The sequence below is a fragment of the Ornithodoros turicata genome, chromosome 6 (genome assembly GCF_037126465.1).
Source record: "Ornithodoros turicata isolate Travis chromosome 6, ASM3712646v1, whole genome shotgun sequence".
NCBI classification, from domain to species: Eukaryota; Metazoa; Arthropoda; class Arachnida; order Ixodida; family Argasidae; genus Ornithodoros; species Ornithodoros turicata.
In genome coordinates this window covers 5495343-5511293 of record NC_088206.1, presented here as the reverse complement: position 1 = coordinate 5511293, position 15951 = coordinate 5495343, and the positions used below count along the sequence as shown (strand labels likewise).

The window sequence follows — 15951 nt, the reverse complement described above, 5'->3', positions numbered from 1 at the left end:
TATGCGGTGAAGTTCATTTTTAAGAGAGTAGATTCAAAACAGGTATGTCGAGGTGTCTTTTTTTCTTGCACACCGTCTTGTTGGAAGGAAAAAATATAATTAAAATAATTGAAAGCGCGCCGGCTAAACCCCAATAACTATACAGGCAATGTGAAGTTTGCCTCAAACATTTTCTATAAGTGTCTAAAAAGTGGCCCCTATATTTACAATCCACATCAGAGACAACGTAGAAGTGTGTCGCATGCCTCATTCAGCAAAGAAAAACCATGAAGTACACAACTACTGGCACTTTCTGGATGACAGTGAAAGGGAAGAGGACAAACTTCCAAAAGCGTTGCCTTATCGCAAGCAATATCAATCGCGCCAAGTCCTCTGTGTGCCTGAATAATTACAAAAATCTACTACGTATGCATCACCAACCACTACGCGCTCGCTTCGTCTCTTGTTAAATTACGCACTTTATCGAACTTTGATCTTATCCAATTTTACGTTGCAGTTAATCCGCCGAGACTGATTGTCTACCAATGTCTGCCAATGTAATCCGTAGTTAGCTATAGTTAGTTAGTACATTAGTAAAATAAAATAAACCTTGGAGCTTTCAGCAACCCAGCATGTGTGCTACCTGCTCCATTGCAAAAACTGTATAGCTATTACACACTCTGAATCATAAAACTCTGAATCCTGAATCATTTAGTGTGAACTGCTGACACCGTATTTGGTAGGTCTGTAGTGTGCTATTTTGTTTTCCCGCTGCATTGATGTAATCCATAATTACGCTAACGCTCGCGCGTTCTTCCACGGGAGTTACGTGTAATTAATACACATTACAGAGAACTTTTCCTTCTCACAACAAACTTGAAATCTAACAGCACAGCCGTAAACCAAGCATGATATACGCATGCCTCGCACACAGCCAACGCTTTACGTCAGTGTAACTCACACTCTATATACAAAATGACATCAGCGTTCGCAGTTTATGTGCAACCGTTGGCGCTCTATACCATTAGAGCATCAGAGGCATCTTCCCAAACATCCCACGCACGTCCCACGCACATCCCGTACACGCCATCTATGGCAAGGAACTACAAGTTGTACTATCGCAACACTGAAAGCTGATCGCACAACTGTGGTCCAGCTGGGATGGTATTAAAAATAGCAAGTGCAGCAAGCCGAGGGCAAGAAAAGTACAGTCGTGTCCATCTACATATCTGTATTTACATAAAAGAATAAGGTCCTCATCGTCATATCGCACGGGAGATTAAAAACGAATTCAACAGCAGGACACCTTGCACCCTTCTTCGAGTTGTAATGTGGGCGTCGTTCAGCTGGTACACCGGCTTGCATTATGACAAAAGTAGAACTTCAGCGAGCAATATCCTGTATAAAAGCAACATCCTGTTAGACGGGGGATACGAACTCAATAAAAATCTAGCATTAGTAGTACTATTATTGATACTTTCGTGTCGTCACCGACATCGAAGCATCAAAGCACTGTACAGTTTTCGACCGAAACAAAACCTCGCGCTTTCCAGGACATTTAACAGCCATATCGTTCGGTTAACACGTAGTTCCAGAAAGCCGCACTAAAATCTCGGCTAACAAAACTTAGAGCGATGCACTGCTGTGGACTACAAATACAGACATGTGTGTACCACAAACAAGGCAGGCATTCCGTCACAATTTGCTGTCTCTCTGTGACCACGAGCCCGACATCCAAGAACCACACAAGCATCCGTCGAATCCCGAAGGTGGACGTTTATGAATATCTTCAAACTGAGCTTCCACACAACCTCTCCACAGTCACAAACACGGATGTGTGTCACGCGGCCCTATCCAAACCAATCGGATACAATCCAATGCAATCAGTCCTTGGGCACTGTGCACGTCTACAGTTCCTTTCAAGCAGGCACACCCAGGCCATACATTGGTCGGTTATGGGTCACCGCAAGATCGTCACTTGTCGACATTGCCGTCGTATAGGCGAGGGAAGTACACGGCTAAGTCAGCCTTGTCCGGTAACACAGCTTGAGGAGGACAAGAAGTAAAGATAACGAAACAAGGTTGCCAGGCATGAACTTTCCGCATCCGTTGCATTTGGGTCCGTCGATCTTGTATCCGGCGCAGTGTGCGCTGACTAAGTGGCCGCCGGCTTTGACGATGATGTCCTCAGCAAGTTCAGCTGCTTCGGCGTTGCAGTGGTTCAACACGGCCGTTTTGGTGCACTGCTTGTAGCCGTCCAGTTGACTGCAATTACAATTAGGGCAGTTAAAATGAACGTACATTAAACGCGCACAGAAAAGTGCAACTAGCTGCAGAGACAACGACAACAACAACAACAACGATAAATACGTCATGGTATACGTGGTGTTTCAGAGACAGGGCATGACTGTAAAGGCATATTGTACAGGGTTCTCCAAGATACACTTTGGGGGTTGTAACGACGATAAAACAAACCGAAACAGCTTCGGGAAGCTAAAGATGTTAGAGGACGTATTATGTACCAAAATTTTATGTCGATACTGCCACTTAGTCCGTTTCTCTGCGGATAAACCGTTGATTGATTGGTTGGTTGGTGGTTGGTATAAAATAACAAGGGGAGGATAAATCGTGAAAATTAAAAATCGCCTCTGCCTAACATTTCCAATCCGCTATACCTGTGTTTCAGCTCCTTCCGCCAGATGGCGACACGGTCGAACGCTGGCATTGCAGACGACTTCGCACAGCAGTCCTCTGCATTCAGTTCCACTTGTTCATTTGGTTTCGATATCGTCTGCAACGCCGCGTTCGACCGTTTCGCCATCTGACGGAAGGAGCTAAAACACAGGTATAGCGGATTGGAAATGGTAGGCAGAGGCGGTTTTTCTAATTTTCACGATTTATCCGCAGAGAAACGGACTAAGTGGCAGCATCGACATAGAATTTGGGGAATAGGAACTGTTTCTATTTGTTTTATCTCCGTTACAAACCCGGAAGTTTATCTTGGCGAACATTGTACTGCTGTACGCAACTCACTGAGCACAAGTACTGAGCGCTACAAGCACTGAGCACTGAGTACACAGCACCACTGAGTGCACAAGCGCCACGCCGCTTGACTGTGCGGCATCGGACGTCATAATACAAACATATGCATTCACGGTGCAAGTCTATTACCCCTGCCACACGTGCACTTTTCAATGATCATTGAAACCAATCGTCATTGAACACGCGCGTAGCGCCATCTAGGGTGTAACGTGCCAACCTTTCAGGAAGCAATGGATCCAATACTTTTTGCGAAGTTGACACGTTACACGCTTGGTGGCGCTACGTGCGTGTTCAATGACCATTGAAAACTGCCCGTGTGGCAGGGGTATAATAGATCTGCAACGTTATCAACATTAGACCGCATCGTATACGTAATAAATGCGTACCCACTTCGTTGAGCGAGACCCTTGCCAAATCGTCGGTAGCCTGCCAGTGTGGCGTAATGGTTTTGGGCTTGACCAATCAAGATCAATTAAATCAAACAAAAAGGTGCGGGTTCGATTCTCGCCGCCTTTGAAGTTGCTGTTCAAAAGGCTGTCATATTTCCATTAACAGGTCATCATCTCTGACAACCACCTCCGTTGCCGCACGACAAACTTTTCCCAACCAAGTTTTCCCCATTGGCGAATAGTTGAGGGAGCGTAACTTTCGGTTGCTCAGCAACAAATTACGGGAGATCTGTGAACGAGATTAACAGCGTCAGGAATTCCGTTCCTGAAACTCTGGTTAACCTCATATACAGCCCTATTCTTCCCTATTGATCGTCCATGTATCAAAGCCAGATGAATCAGCAGGCGCTCCGTCTGCTGCTTTTAGTATCACGTGGAAGATACACCTATACACCTCGCGGTTCCTATATGACGGTGAAAGAACTTTGTAATTGTTAGGATCGCATACAGGCGCCCTAGCAACTGAAAGGCGCACCTCGTTTTATCTACAACCACGGAGGGATCGATGTGGCTTGGCGTATACTAGATGTTGCTCATACTTTTGGTCTTCTTTCTCTTGTGTACTCTTCCAGCATGAGTACAGGGTGTGTGCAGAAAAACATGACCCGCATTTTTACATGTAACTCGTTGTCTACTTAGCCGAGGAACTTCCGGTGGCGCACGATGGTGTATTTATGCGTGCGAAAGCTACAAAAAAAATCCTGGAAGCCATACTCAGTGTAAAAAAAATAAACAGAGCGCGAAAACATGAGCTTCCATGCATTAGAATAGGGCGGTCATGATAGTGCATGGTAGTGTATTTCCGTCTCACGAGAGTTATGTGCAGGCACCGCTAGGGGTACTGCCGATGAGCATCCATGTGGGACATCGTTTCGATTTAGGCACCGATAGCTCCCCTAGCGGGACCTGAACACAACTCTCCTACGTTCACCATGGTGCCCTTTCACATCCACCCTGTTGTCCACCATGTTGCCCTATTCTGATGCACGGAAGCCGACGTTTTGGTTGTTCCGTTTATTTTTTAAGCTGAGTATGGCTTCCACAATTTTTCTGCAGATTTCGCACGCATAAATGTGCCATCGTGCGCCACCGGAAGTTCGTTAGTTAGGTAGGCAACAAGCCATGTGCCTAAATGCGGGTCATGTTTTTCTGCACACACCCTGTAGATCCGCTGCGAGATCCACCTATAGGGGGCGACACTGTCACCATTCTAGTGTGGATAACACGTGGGCCGGATTTGATGGTTCTTTTTCGTAATTCTTGTGTATATTCACCGGAAGATAACTTGTGCCGCGATGGTACGATACCATTCGGTTCCCCCCTACGGCACTGAACGCCGAATAAACGTGTAAAAGCAGACGACGCGTCCACACTGCGATAGTTCTCTGTTCTCCGCAGCGCGGCGACACCGTTCGATCTCGGAGCGAATAGCCGTGCGACATACAAAGCGGACTACTTCGTGCGGGCACTACATACAGTCTCGTACCAGGCGCTAGTGAGTTTTTGTTTGGACTGCCACAGCACGACATGTTTGGCACCGTGCTCAAGGGGTATATAGTGTGTCAGTATTTGTAAGCGATTGCGTTGTGAACGGCATTGTTATTACTTGTGTTATTACATTACATTATTATTGCATTGTTACCGAAACGTTGTGTGTGTATGTCCCTTCTTGTCCCTCGTCTCGGGCTTTCGTTATCATGGATTGTTAATATTACTCTTTTGTTTGCAAAAAGCACTGATAAGTTCAAACAGAGATAAGCGAATCACGACGTTCTTCGTAATGAACGATATGAACATAATTGGATTCAGTAGGCCATGACTTTCAGGTGACCCACGAGCTCTTTTTCTAGATACGTCTTCAACAACAACAACAACAATAACTACATGAATGACAATGGGACGAAGTGATCCACCGCAACAACTTCGTCACCCCACCACCAACGCTATCCCTTACGTACGCAAAGGCGACAGCATACGATGCAGTAAAGCGCTCTATTATCTGTACACATTACGATCTCAACCTCCGATGTATAAAATAACAAATAACGTTTCGCAAGGGCTTCCATCTGGACAGTACCAGTGTACCGCTTTGATCCACTGCTGCAAAACTCTGCGGCAACGCGATTCGAAGACTTCTTAGAAGTCTCGAAAAAAGACCAGCCTGCAGTAGAACGCTCACGCTTGAAAAATGATCCCTGCTTCCTTCGCTTAAAAATAAGCGCCGCAGTAGCAATTGGGTTCTCTTGCAGGTGGAGTGGGTGGCACATAGCATTTCCTTTACCCTATACCTTGCAACAATATATCTCCCGTCAAGTACATCGGTTGAGCCCACTGATACTCGTATTCCTAAAACTCAGTTGAGACAAACACATTCCAAGACCATCTGTTTGATATCGAAACATATACAGGGTGCGTCATTAAAAACTGACCAGCGCGCTTCACAAAGAGAGCGATAAACGGAAGCCGGAGGCTATCTTTGTGGCACTTTTGTTAGAAACAGGTGTTTTACACCAAAAGTAGCGCCTGTTTGTAACTCAAGTACCACAAATATATATCGTCCGGTTTCCATTAATCGCTCTCTTGTGAAGCGCGCTGATCAGTTTTTAACGATGAACCCTGTATATCTACGGCACATATCACGCTCCACTCTGTAGCGATACCGGGTATAGACACAGCGGCGACGATATAACCGAACGCATCAGTCCCGCACGGCGCAAATCCTCCTGGCCTTCCTTTTTTGCTACAAGAGGATGCAATCGCAAACACGGATAAACCGAAGTTGGTCCTCGAGGGTCTCTGATCTCTGAGGGTCTCTGAAGGGGACTCTGCTGGACCTTCGGCGCAAGAATTGAATATTGATCCGGCGTCACTTGGTGATGAAAGGAACTTGGATATACTCTCTTGCCGTGGGCCATCGCTAAAGCCGCCCTGTGCTTTGAAGGGACGTTCTCGTAACCCCCGCCCCTCTCATAAAGTGTACCATTCGATTGCCCTTTGTTGGAAATAGAATACTGCGAATTTATCCGACAAAACACGTCACGGTTATTAAACAACCGAATTAAATTGATAAAGATTGCAGAGCATGCCGCGATCTCCGTTGGCAACAATAAGAACGGCCACGTCGCCCTGCGGGTAAGTTCGTGATAGGATACAGAAATCGTCTGCTTTTGCGCGCGCTAGTGTACGTAGTAACTTACTCAACTTCGGCTACGTAGACAAAGGAAGAAAATGAGTGAATTGCTGTGTTGTTAAAGACATGGCTGTTGTACCATCAGAAGAATCGTGAGAGTTCCCAGGATTTTTCTCAAAGGGGTGGGGCATAGTGCTTCCGGGGAGGGGGGGGGGTGGAAAAGCGTGCAGCCCCTTCACCTTTTTCCTGGAGGCGGACGCTGCGGACTGTGCGGGTATTGAGAGGTTCGTATTAGACACCCCCATTAGACCCCAGTTTTTCCTTTCAATCATCATCATCATCATCATATTAGACATCTGCGAAAAATCATGACGAGCTACGAATAAGGAGTGCCCAATTTTCAGAAGTGACCTTGAAGCGCCACCGGGAGAGGGCGCCCCCACCCTTGCTCCGCGCTCGGTACGCTCATGACCAGAATGGCTCATAAAAGTTTCAGTATAACCGATTAAAGTGTGCATGTGGATTATTCGTTCTGGTGTGTCTCGTTCTCCGTGGAAGTCACGTGACAGAACACAATGCACTGATGTATGTGACGAACGAACACAGAATACCGCTCTGCTCCCACACAGGCAGTTTTCAATTATCATTGAATTCAATTGTCTTTGAACACGCCACCAAGCGTGTAAAGTGTCAACTTCGCAAAAAGCATTGGATCCAATGCTCCCTGAAAGGTTGACACGTTACACCCTAGATGGCGCTACGCGCGTGTTCAATGACGATTGGTTTCAATGATCATTGAAGAGTGCACGCGTGGCAGGGGTATTATATAGGTTTCTCTCTTTCTTTTTCTTTTTTTTATTCTGGACGAGAGTCCAAGCCACATTGCTTCTTCTTCCAAACGTCACACATATTACTTTGATGGAAGCAGATAAAACATTATGGGACCGACGCATGATCGCCTTATCCCGTGACTTTGCGCAAATTGTTTGTGGCGGTAACTGTGAAAAAAAAAAGGAAAAGAAAAGCCGCCGTGGCGACTTGACAGGCTCACATGCTCCCAAGAATTAACCGAATAACGATGTCTAGCACTAGTCTGACAGTCTACTCTTAAAGTCTGACAGATAAAGCCTCTTACAATTACTCTTACAACCTCTTACTGCTCGAAGCAGTACACAATTATTAAAAAATATATGTACTGTGTAATCTCAAGGCTTACCAGCAGGAATTCCGGACTTTGTCCTGGGAACTCAACACCTGCCTCTGCATCTCCGCCTGCTGTTCCATATAGGTCTCTGCACAACGGTTATATTCCTCCTGCAGGAGCTTGTAGCACTTGGAATGTTTCAGGTAAGCTGCATAGGGGACGTATAAAACCCAATTACACTCGAAGAAAAAAAGGGAGTAATTTTACTCCTTTTGGGGAGTAAATGCATTGCCACACACACACACATACAAAAAAAAAAAAGCAAATGTGCGGGACTAAATCAATGTCACAAAGTGGGGACTGCATTTCATGCTCTCTTCTAAGAGTTCCAGGTACATAAATAGTGTGCATGCATGAAACTACTTTGAATTAAACCGTCAACCGTGATACATCGAGCGATATAAAATCTTGCGACATGCATAGTGCACAATTTCACGAGAAAAAGCCTCTAACTATTTTTTTTCCTCAGTGTGGTTGGAAAATTGTTAACTAAGCTAAGCTATATAGCCTTATTCCATCAAGTTCACGAAGAGCACATATTTACGTAACACTGTTGCATTCAGGAGACCATTTGCGAAGTCCAGTGACTAATTGCGGTCCTGGGAAGTAAATTTCGGGGTTAAGACTCTAAAATGGGGAGTAATTACAATCTGGGGACTATAAGCTGCAATTACTTCCAATTCTACTCCTATTTTTTCATTAGAGTGTAATAGCTGTGCGACATACGACATCTGCGCAAAGTACGATCTGTGTTTCTGATACGAGGATGTCGATAACGATGTCGGTACTGATGAAAAAGGTTTTCGAGCTACTGTGACGATACCTACCAGCGCTCTTATCAGTGAAAGTGACAGCGACGATTGGTCCTGCCATTCTTAACAATGTTTCCGCAACACAGACTGAGGGCTACACTAATGCACATATTCAAACGCTATCAGTCGTCCCTTGCCACCTGTTTTTCTGTAGTAGTAAACTTTTTTTTATTTCGTAACGCCCTAGCTCGTTGGCATTTATCCTTACAATATCATATAAGGACTCTAGTGTTTCATATTTCATACTACGGAGCTTTGTGCTGCTATCGATATATTTATCTATATAGCTTTTTTTCCGGGCAGAGCTCCTACAGTTTCGAACAGGAAAGGTCTATTCTCTTCGGCGAGGTCATGTACAGACATCCGTAGTCAATGCTCAGGTAGTTCTACGCCAAAAGCGCGTATGATGAGTGTTGTCATTACATTTAATCTCGATATATGAGATTAATGGCGCCTCACTTTTCCTGAACTGGGAACCTTCCCTGCAGAAATCGTCGATGAGCTGCGCTGCTCCGCTGGTCAGCCTCTTGTAGATGTCTCTCTGTTTGCTGTTGAAGCATCGCTCTGTGAATCCATTGACGCATTCAATGGCTTCTGTCAGATGCCTGTAAATGGAACACAAAAACTAGACGTCCCGTGAGATGCCTTACGATTATTCGGTGTGCCGCGGCTCCTTGAAGAAGGGAAGTGCAAGGCATCCCTACATGACATGCTCCGAGATGTCCCTTCTGCTTCATATGTTCACACTACAGAGGTTTAGCAACGCCACCTATGCTATACGGGGCCTATGAAATCAAAGTCAACGTTTCCGTTGTAAACAGGGCCTCATTACTACATGAAGGTGATGTAATCATTAGGAGTCGTTCCAATCGCAAACACGCTTTCCGCGTCCCCAAGCCATGAAAACAATCCAACTTGAGCCGTATAGGTAGCCATATACGTATCTTCAGGCTCTCAGGCTGTGTTTCAAGTTGCTCGAATTGATTAGCTTACGTGGAACAACACGTCACTCCGCATGACCTAGTGCCGAGGAGGGAAATGAGGCATCGGGTAGGTTTCGTTTAGTCCAGCAGACGTTAGCAGTGCTGGAACCTGAAATGAAACCCTGGAAAAAGACCTTGCCACTTACTGGCAGACAGTGGTGAGCTCGGCCTCCGTGCTGGCAAACACTATGCTACGGTTTTTGGACAACAGGTTGAGCCTCTTGACACAGTCCGAAACGTCTTCGTTCTGGCAAGACGATGTCGATGCCGATGCCGCCCACACAACGCAGATCACTGCACGAAAGAACAACATATAAATTTCAACATTGTATTTCAGGTTCATGCAGAAAGACAGCAATATTATCGCGGCGCTTAAACATCATGTCTCTCTGTTTCATGATGCATAATTATGATGGTGCCGGGTTAGAACAGATGCACTTTGGAATGCATATTTATTTTGGTGTGACCAATGAAGCCGTGACGTTTCCATTTCACGCATGCGGTATTTCCAGACCTCATGATAATGTGCACGCCCATGTTCGTGTTTATGTTCAAGTCAAGTATGAACAGAGCTGTACATCCTGCCGCGTGCCTTTCTTTTGTGGCGTTGACCGAACGGTGTTCCTTCTCCAACAACGACAGCAACCCCGAGACACTCGATACCAAAAGAAACATCTCAGCCATATCGTCTTTCGCACATCGAGGCAAATCCTCCCCCATGTGATCATGTGTCCGGCTCACAATCAATAATGATGCCACGATTGTTGCAACAGGAAAGACACATTGCCATATCTTCCTTCTTGTCTCGGCAGCGACATGATTTTGTGAAAGACGCAGCCTGTCTTCTGAATTGAATGTCAGTTTGACGGTTAGACTTTGTAGACTTCATGTTAGATTAGATTGGATTAGAAGTAGAAAGAAAGAAAAAATGGAAACGTGGGTCGGCACGGTGCGGCCAGCTGTTTTATGACGCTTGAGACTTCATGTTATTCCTACGTCTTCCAGTTATAGCTGCAATTTTAGGGTATACGGAAGTTTCGGTACAGGACATTATGCTACAGACATCTAGGTACACGGACGTTTCGGTACAGGATGTTATGCTACAGACATCTAGGTACACGGACGTTTCGGTACAGGATATTATGCTACAGACACCTAGGTACACGGACGTTTCGGTACAGGATATTATGCTACAGACATCTAGGTACACGGACGTTTCGGTACAGGATATTATGCTACAGACATCTAGGTACACGGACGTTTCGGTACAGGATATTATGCTACAGACATCTAGGTACACGGACGTTTCGGTGCACGGACATCTCGGTACAAGAATTATCACGTAGGGACAATGCGAAAAAGCGTTGTCCCTACGAATGGATGACTACATGTATTGGAGGAACGACGGCAAATCCTCAAAGTGGCCAGTCGTTTTCTGCGAAAGTGCGGGCAGAAGTAAAAACAAAAATAACGAACCATTCCGTCGCACAGCAAGTCTCCACTTTACACTAAGGACACGACCAGTTGAAACACGGCAGTCATCGCCGCTGTCTGGCTACTTCGATGACTGCCATATTGCAACTATACCCATATCACATCCCTCTACCTCTTCAAAATGTAAAACAGAGACACAACACGGCTAAGCTGCTGTCCTCCTTGAAAAGTTCTAGACGAAGATGACACCCCGACATGTAATGGCACAGCCCCTACGTTTCTTATTACCTTTCATGGTCCACACTCGCGGAATATAGTACAGTCAACCCTCGATTTATGAACCTTCGATTTATGAATTCCCTCGTTTTATGAACACTAGCACGAGGAACCAAACTTTTTACATGCATTTTTCCCTCGTTTTATGAACCTCGATATTCGAATAATGAATGGAATTTCTGGGAACCAACTAGGAGTTGCCCAGCGTTTTTGCCCTCAATTTATGAACGGATCGTTCTGAGGCCAACAAAAACCTTCAAAGGGATTATTCGTGGTCTTATGAATGACGCCTGAACAGACAAAACGTTTTCGAGGTATTGCACCCTCGGTTCTTAACCCCTCGAAATCCGAACAACAAACGGGTTTTTGCACAAGTGTTCCTGAACTCAATTGACACAGCGGAAGACATGGTCCAAAGCAAAATTAAACTATTTAGTATCGCATACTAAACAGAGTGTGAATGCGCTAACATCTGTGTTTTGTGAGACTGATACAGCAGAAGGCATGGTCCAAAGCAAAATTACACAATATATTTCATCATAAACACAATATCAACTCGGAAATACTGTTCCATTTGCTCGATAGTACTCACTTAACGGAATTTTCGATTTATGAATCCCTCGATTTATGAACGATTTTTCGGGGAACCGAGGGTGTTCATAAATCGAGGGTTGACTGTATTTTGATTCCTTATTCAACCGCGAGTTTTAAGTCGTCTTTTAACGAGAGTCGAGTTTAAGCGAGTCTTTTAACACCGGATAGCACAAACAGAACACGTGTATTTCGTGCCACCGTACCAACGTTTTACAAGATTTCCTTTTCCTACCACACAGAGAAAGATGGAGCCTTCATCAGCAGCCTACCGTGCAATTCTGTCTCCTTTTTGCCTAACGCTCCACTGCCGTTCTATACACAGAAACTTATCAGCCCTTGTTCCTCAAAAGCAGGCACCGACTTCTTCGAAACACTGGCTTTACACTGGTTCCTAGCGAACAATTCAGGTAAAAAAAAACACGCAAATATACTCTGTTAGCCAACCTGAACACGAATAATTACTCTCTTTTCCCGCTGTGTTTGCTCATGTGCGTTTATCCAGATTATTCTGTCACGTTCATTTGAAAAGACAGCTCGAGTATTTGTCGAGAGTATATATAGGAGCAGCTGCTCGAGGCACAAATAACTTAGAATTGGATTGACGTGCGTTACCTGTGACGAATTGTAAGGAATTGTAAGAACGGGGTTTGGGATACTGGTGGTGTAATAGATAAAAATATGGCAGAATTGATTGATTGATTGATTGATTTGTAAAAGAAAAAAAATGGAGATGTTAGTCTCGAGCCACTCGGGACTGGCTACTCCAGGATCCGTTATTCAGAAAAGAAAGGCACCAAAAGCAACGTGCAAAAAGAGTCCGCGTGCGCTATTTCGCCAACAGCGACACCTGTCGGGTTCACCTGAGACATAAAGTTAGCTGGGAGTTAAATGTTAGCTGGGAGTTAAAAGTTAGTTGGGAGTTAGTTAAAACTGTTGTTGACATGACGAATGTTTTTCTGTGTATGTTGTGATATTGATAACGGATATCTCCTCTTTCTGCATTTCTGTATGTGCCGCGCTTTGTGTTTCTTTCCTATTTCTTTTCCCGGTCTGTTTTTATTTTTTGTGTGACTTTTTAGTGCCCATTGGCACATTTCTAGATATTACTGTTCATTTCCGGTTATATTTCTTGTACCGTAATAGTTTTCGCGATTGTATAATTTTGTTGGGCATATCGCAGCCCGGGCCGCAGGAGCCCTAGGCCTTTTCCAAGCTATAGCATCTAGCTTTTTGCTGCGGGCTCCGTCACTATATGTGGAAATAAAAAGAAAAAGAAATAAAAATACATTACGGTGGCGTCTACGCAGGGGAAAGAATCCGCACGCCTGCGCATGCGCTGTGAAGGGGTGGATGAATAGTCGTTTTTTCCGGATTGTGCAGCGCCATGGATAGCGCTGGAGTTAGGGAAGCGCCATGGGATGCGGCTCTTTTCGCCGCTAGCGCGCCAGCTGTGGAGTCGGGACATCACTGACAGGTCTCTCGTGTATTCGGTGGATCCAGGTCCCCCAAGGTCGCCATTTTCCCATGTATTTGTTCCTATCCCGATGCGTGCAATGCCGGAGGCCGCCCTTAGACACCCCATTGTTACTTGACGTTGGCTTGCGTGGATTGTAGCGCGCTAAAGATCCAGTTGAAGCACAATCCAAGCCAGGCGAAGTCACCGAAGGAGAAATGGACGACTGCAGCGCCTGCGGCGCCTGGTACGACAGGTACGCTATGTGATGCATGCAGCCATGCACTAGATCCTTCCGATCGCTCAACACGTTTAAAAACGGGACCAAAAAGTGAAACACGACACAGAAAGTTGTTATACGCGTTTTATTTGGACATATAAAGACTAGATTCATTCGCAGAAACAACAAAAACATTTTGCCGCTAAACTTAGCGCGCTGAAGTGATCCGGAACGGCAACAGTGGGGTATCTAGTGGCGGCCTTCTTCGTTGCATGCTTTTCCGAGGTGAGTTTGGGGGACCTGGGTGGATCCATGCGTATAGCGACGGATTCTTTCCTCTCCGCAGACGCAAGCGACATTACAACGTGAGACTGTGGCGCCCTCTGTGAGACGCGACCGGAAGCACTTTACTGGATGCTTCAGACCATGCTTCAGACACTCTTCCGCCGACTCCAGAATCTCCCCCCTTTTTACGGCTATCGTTGAACAAGAAAAGACTTTGCTGTTTCCAGTTCTGCGCGAACTCTAACGACAACGTTCCTTCTTAACCACATACGTTCGCTCGGTATTCGTTGTAACAATGTAGCACTTGGATACAATTGGTTAGAAATAATTGGTACGCCGACATTGTGAGGGCGTTAACTGAGCAAACATTTCATAGCAACATTCGATGGCTCTACACGGCAGAGACACACACGGTAGGCTATTTCGCAACTTCAATTGTTCATACTGGGAAATATCGGAATTAAATCTTGATTTCAATGTAACGTGAGTGGCGTTAACCACGCTACATATGACCTCGGCACACTCTTTACTTATTACCTTCTGTCATGCCGAACAGCTCAAACACAGCTCGTCTATGCTTGTTATATATAAAGGGCACGCCCCTGTATTGCCTAGGGGCCTCACACGCGGCCACCCTCATCATTGTAAACCCCCCTTACTTTCTTTCACTTCCTTGTGGCATCACGCAGGCTGTAAAATATAGGAGGTACGCAAATAACGAGTAAATTGAATCTAACGAAAAGAACGAGTAAATTGGGACGCAATTAACATCCTCCGATCTCTAGATTGCAATTGCTCCCTATTGTATTCCCCTGACATTTAATCCCAGTGCATTAAGTCCCTAAAGGAACTGAAAGGCAAAGTTTTTTTTTTTCTTTTTCGTTTGCTACCTCGAGGCTAAAAGTCTTTTAGTCTTTAAAGAATATAACGATTACAAATTACTGCGCCTTTCCCTAGTGCTAGAGGGTACCCAATGCGATATAAGTAGTGTGCCGAAAAATTCCGAAAAAAACCGGCCGGATATTTTTTTTAAAACATTCGGCTTGTTCCGAAAAACTCCCGAGTTGAGTTGAATTGAATATATATAAAAAGGGGAAGAAATTGAATTCGTCACCTGACGAATTCTGCTACTACGACAAAGAACCCCCAAGCGAATGAACCCCCACAGAAAATAAAAACGACGAAAATATAAAAATGAGGAAAACATCACCCCTCCCGGTCACGTCGAACTGTATGTGCACATGCATGTACGCACGCATGGAATGAACTGCAAGAAACTAACAGGAACGAGGAACTCGACGACACAGTGCATAAGACAGCGGTCCTAAAATACAGATTCGATAGCACTGCTCACTATGAAGTTGACGAGTGCTGATAGCGTGACATCTCTCTTCTTGGTTTCCCATACACCCAGCACCTTGACTATATAGCGAAGGTTCCATTGTCCAAGCGGTCTATAGAGCGGACTTCAATGTATAGCTCTTTCGGATTCTTATCTTGTGCAATGCATAAGGATGTGTTCCGTGATAGAATGACGTAGACGCAGGGGATAAACTCCACGATATAGGCAAGCCTGAGCGATGGGCTGTCTCCCACGAACCGTGTACGTGTTCTTGAAGTTTGTTATTATCGATTAAACGTCTTGCTGGTTTTGAGCCTTCGTGTTGTGTTGTTTACGCGTCTTGCCCACCTGAGCGATGGCCACGCTTGCCTATATCATGGGATGCGTGCCGTGTTTTCCACAAATGTACACATTGAACAGTTTGCTGAACTAGGCCAACAACAACAACATATATATTGTGATGATGAAGTGGGGAGGTTTTCCACTGTAGGAGTGGAACGCTACCCCATATAGCTAGGGGTCTAATATGAGTGGTGACAATGATGAGTAATGACGATGAGAGATGACGGGAATGATCGAAGTGGCGATGGCGATGCTGAACGTGATCGTGATGGTGGGAACTAGCCCAGCCGACTATACGGAGAAACAATTGACCATTTGGAACGTCAAGGCGAAACCGATACAAAAGTGTTTCTATAGGTCGCGGTATGCTGGACGGAACACGAAATTTCAGGTTCAGGTGAATGTG

At 45.3% G+C, this 15951-nt stretch overlaps 1 protein-coding gene across 1 annotated transcript in view; it reads right to left on the bottom strand.

Moving 5' to 3' along the window:
* Positions 1-1185: 1185 nt before the first annotated feature.
* The window catches only part of LOC135397587 (uncharacterized), a 110382-nt gene continuing 95616 nt past the window's right edge, over positions 1186-15951 (bottom strand). Inside the window, exons 2-5 of the mRNA XM_064629193.1 lie at positions 9746-9893; positions 9076-9221; positions 7817-7952; positions 1186-2244 (exon numbers count right to left, since the gene is read on the bottom strand). Coding sequence (XP_064485263.1) covers positions 1998-2244; positions 7817-7952; positions 9076-9221; positions 9746-9893 — 677 coding nt within the window. The 3' untranslated portion in view covers positions 1186-1997. The remainder of the gene's footprint in view (positions 2245-7816; positions 7953-9075; positions 9222-9745; positions 9894-15951) is intronic.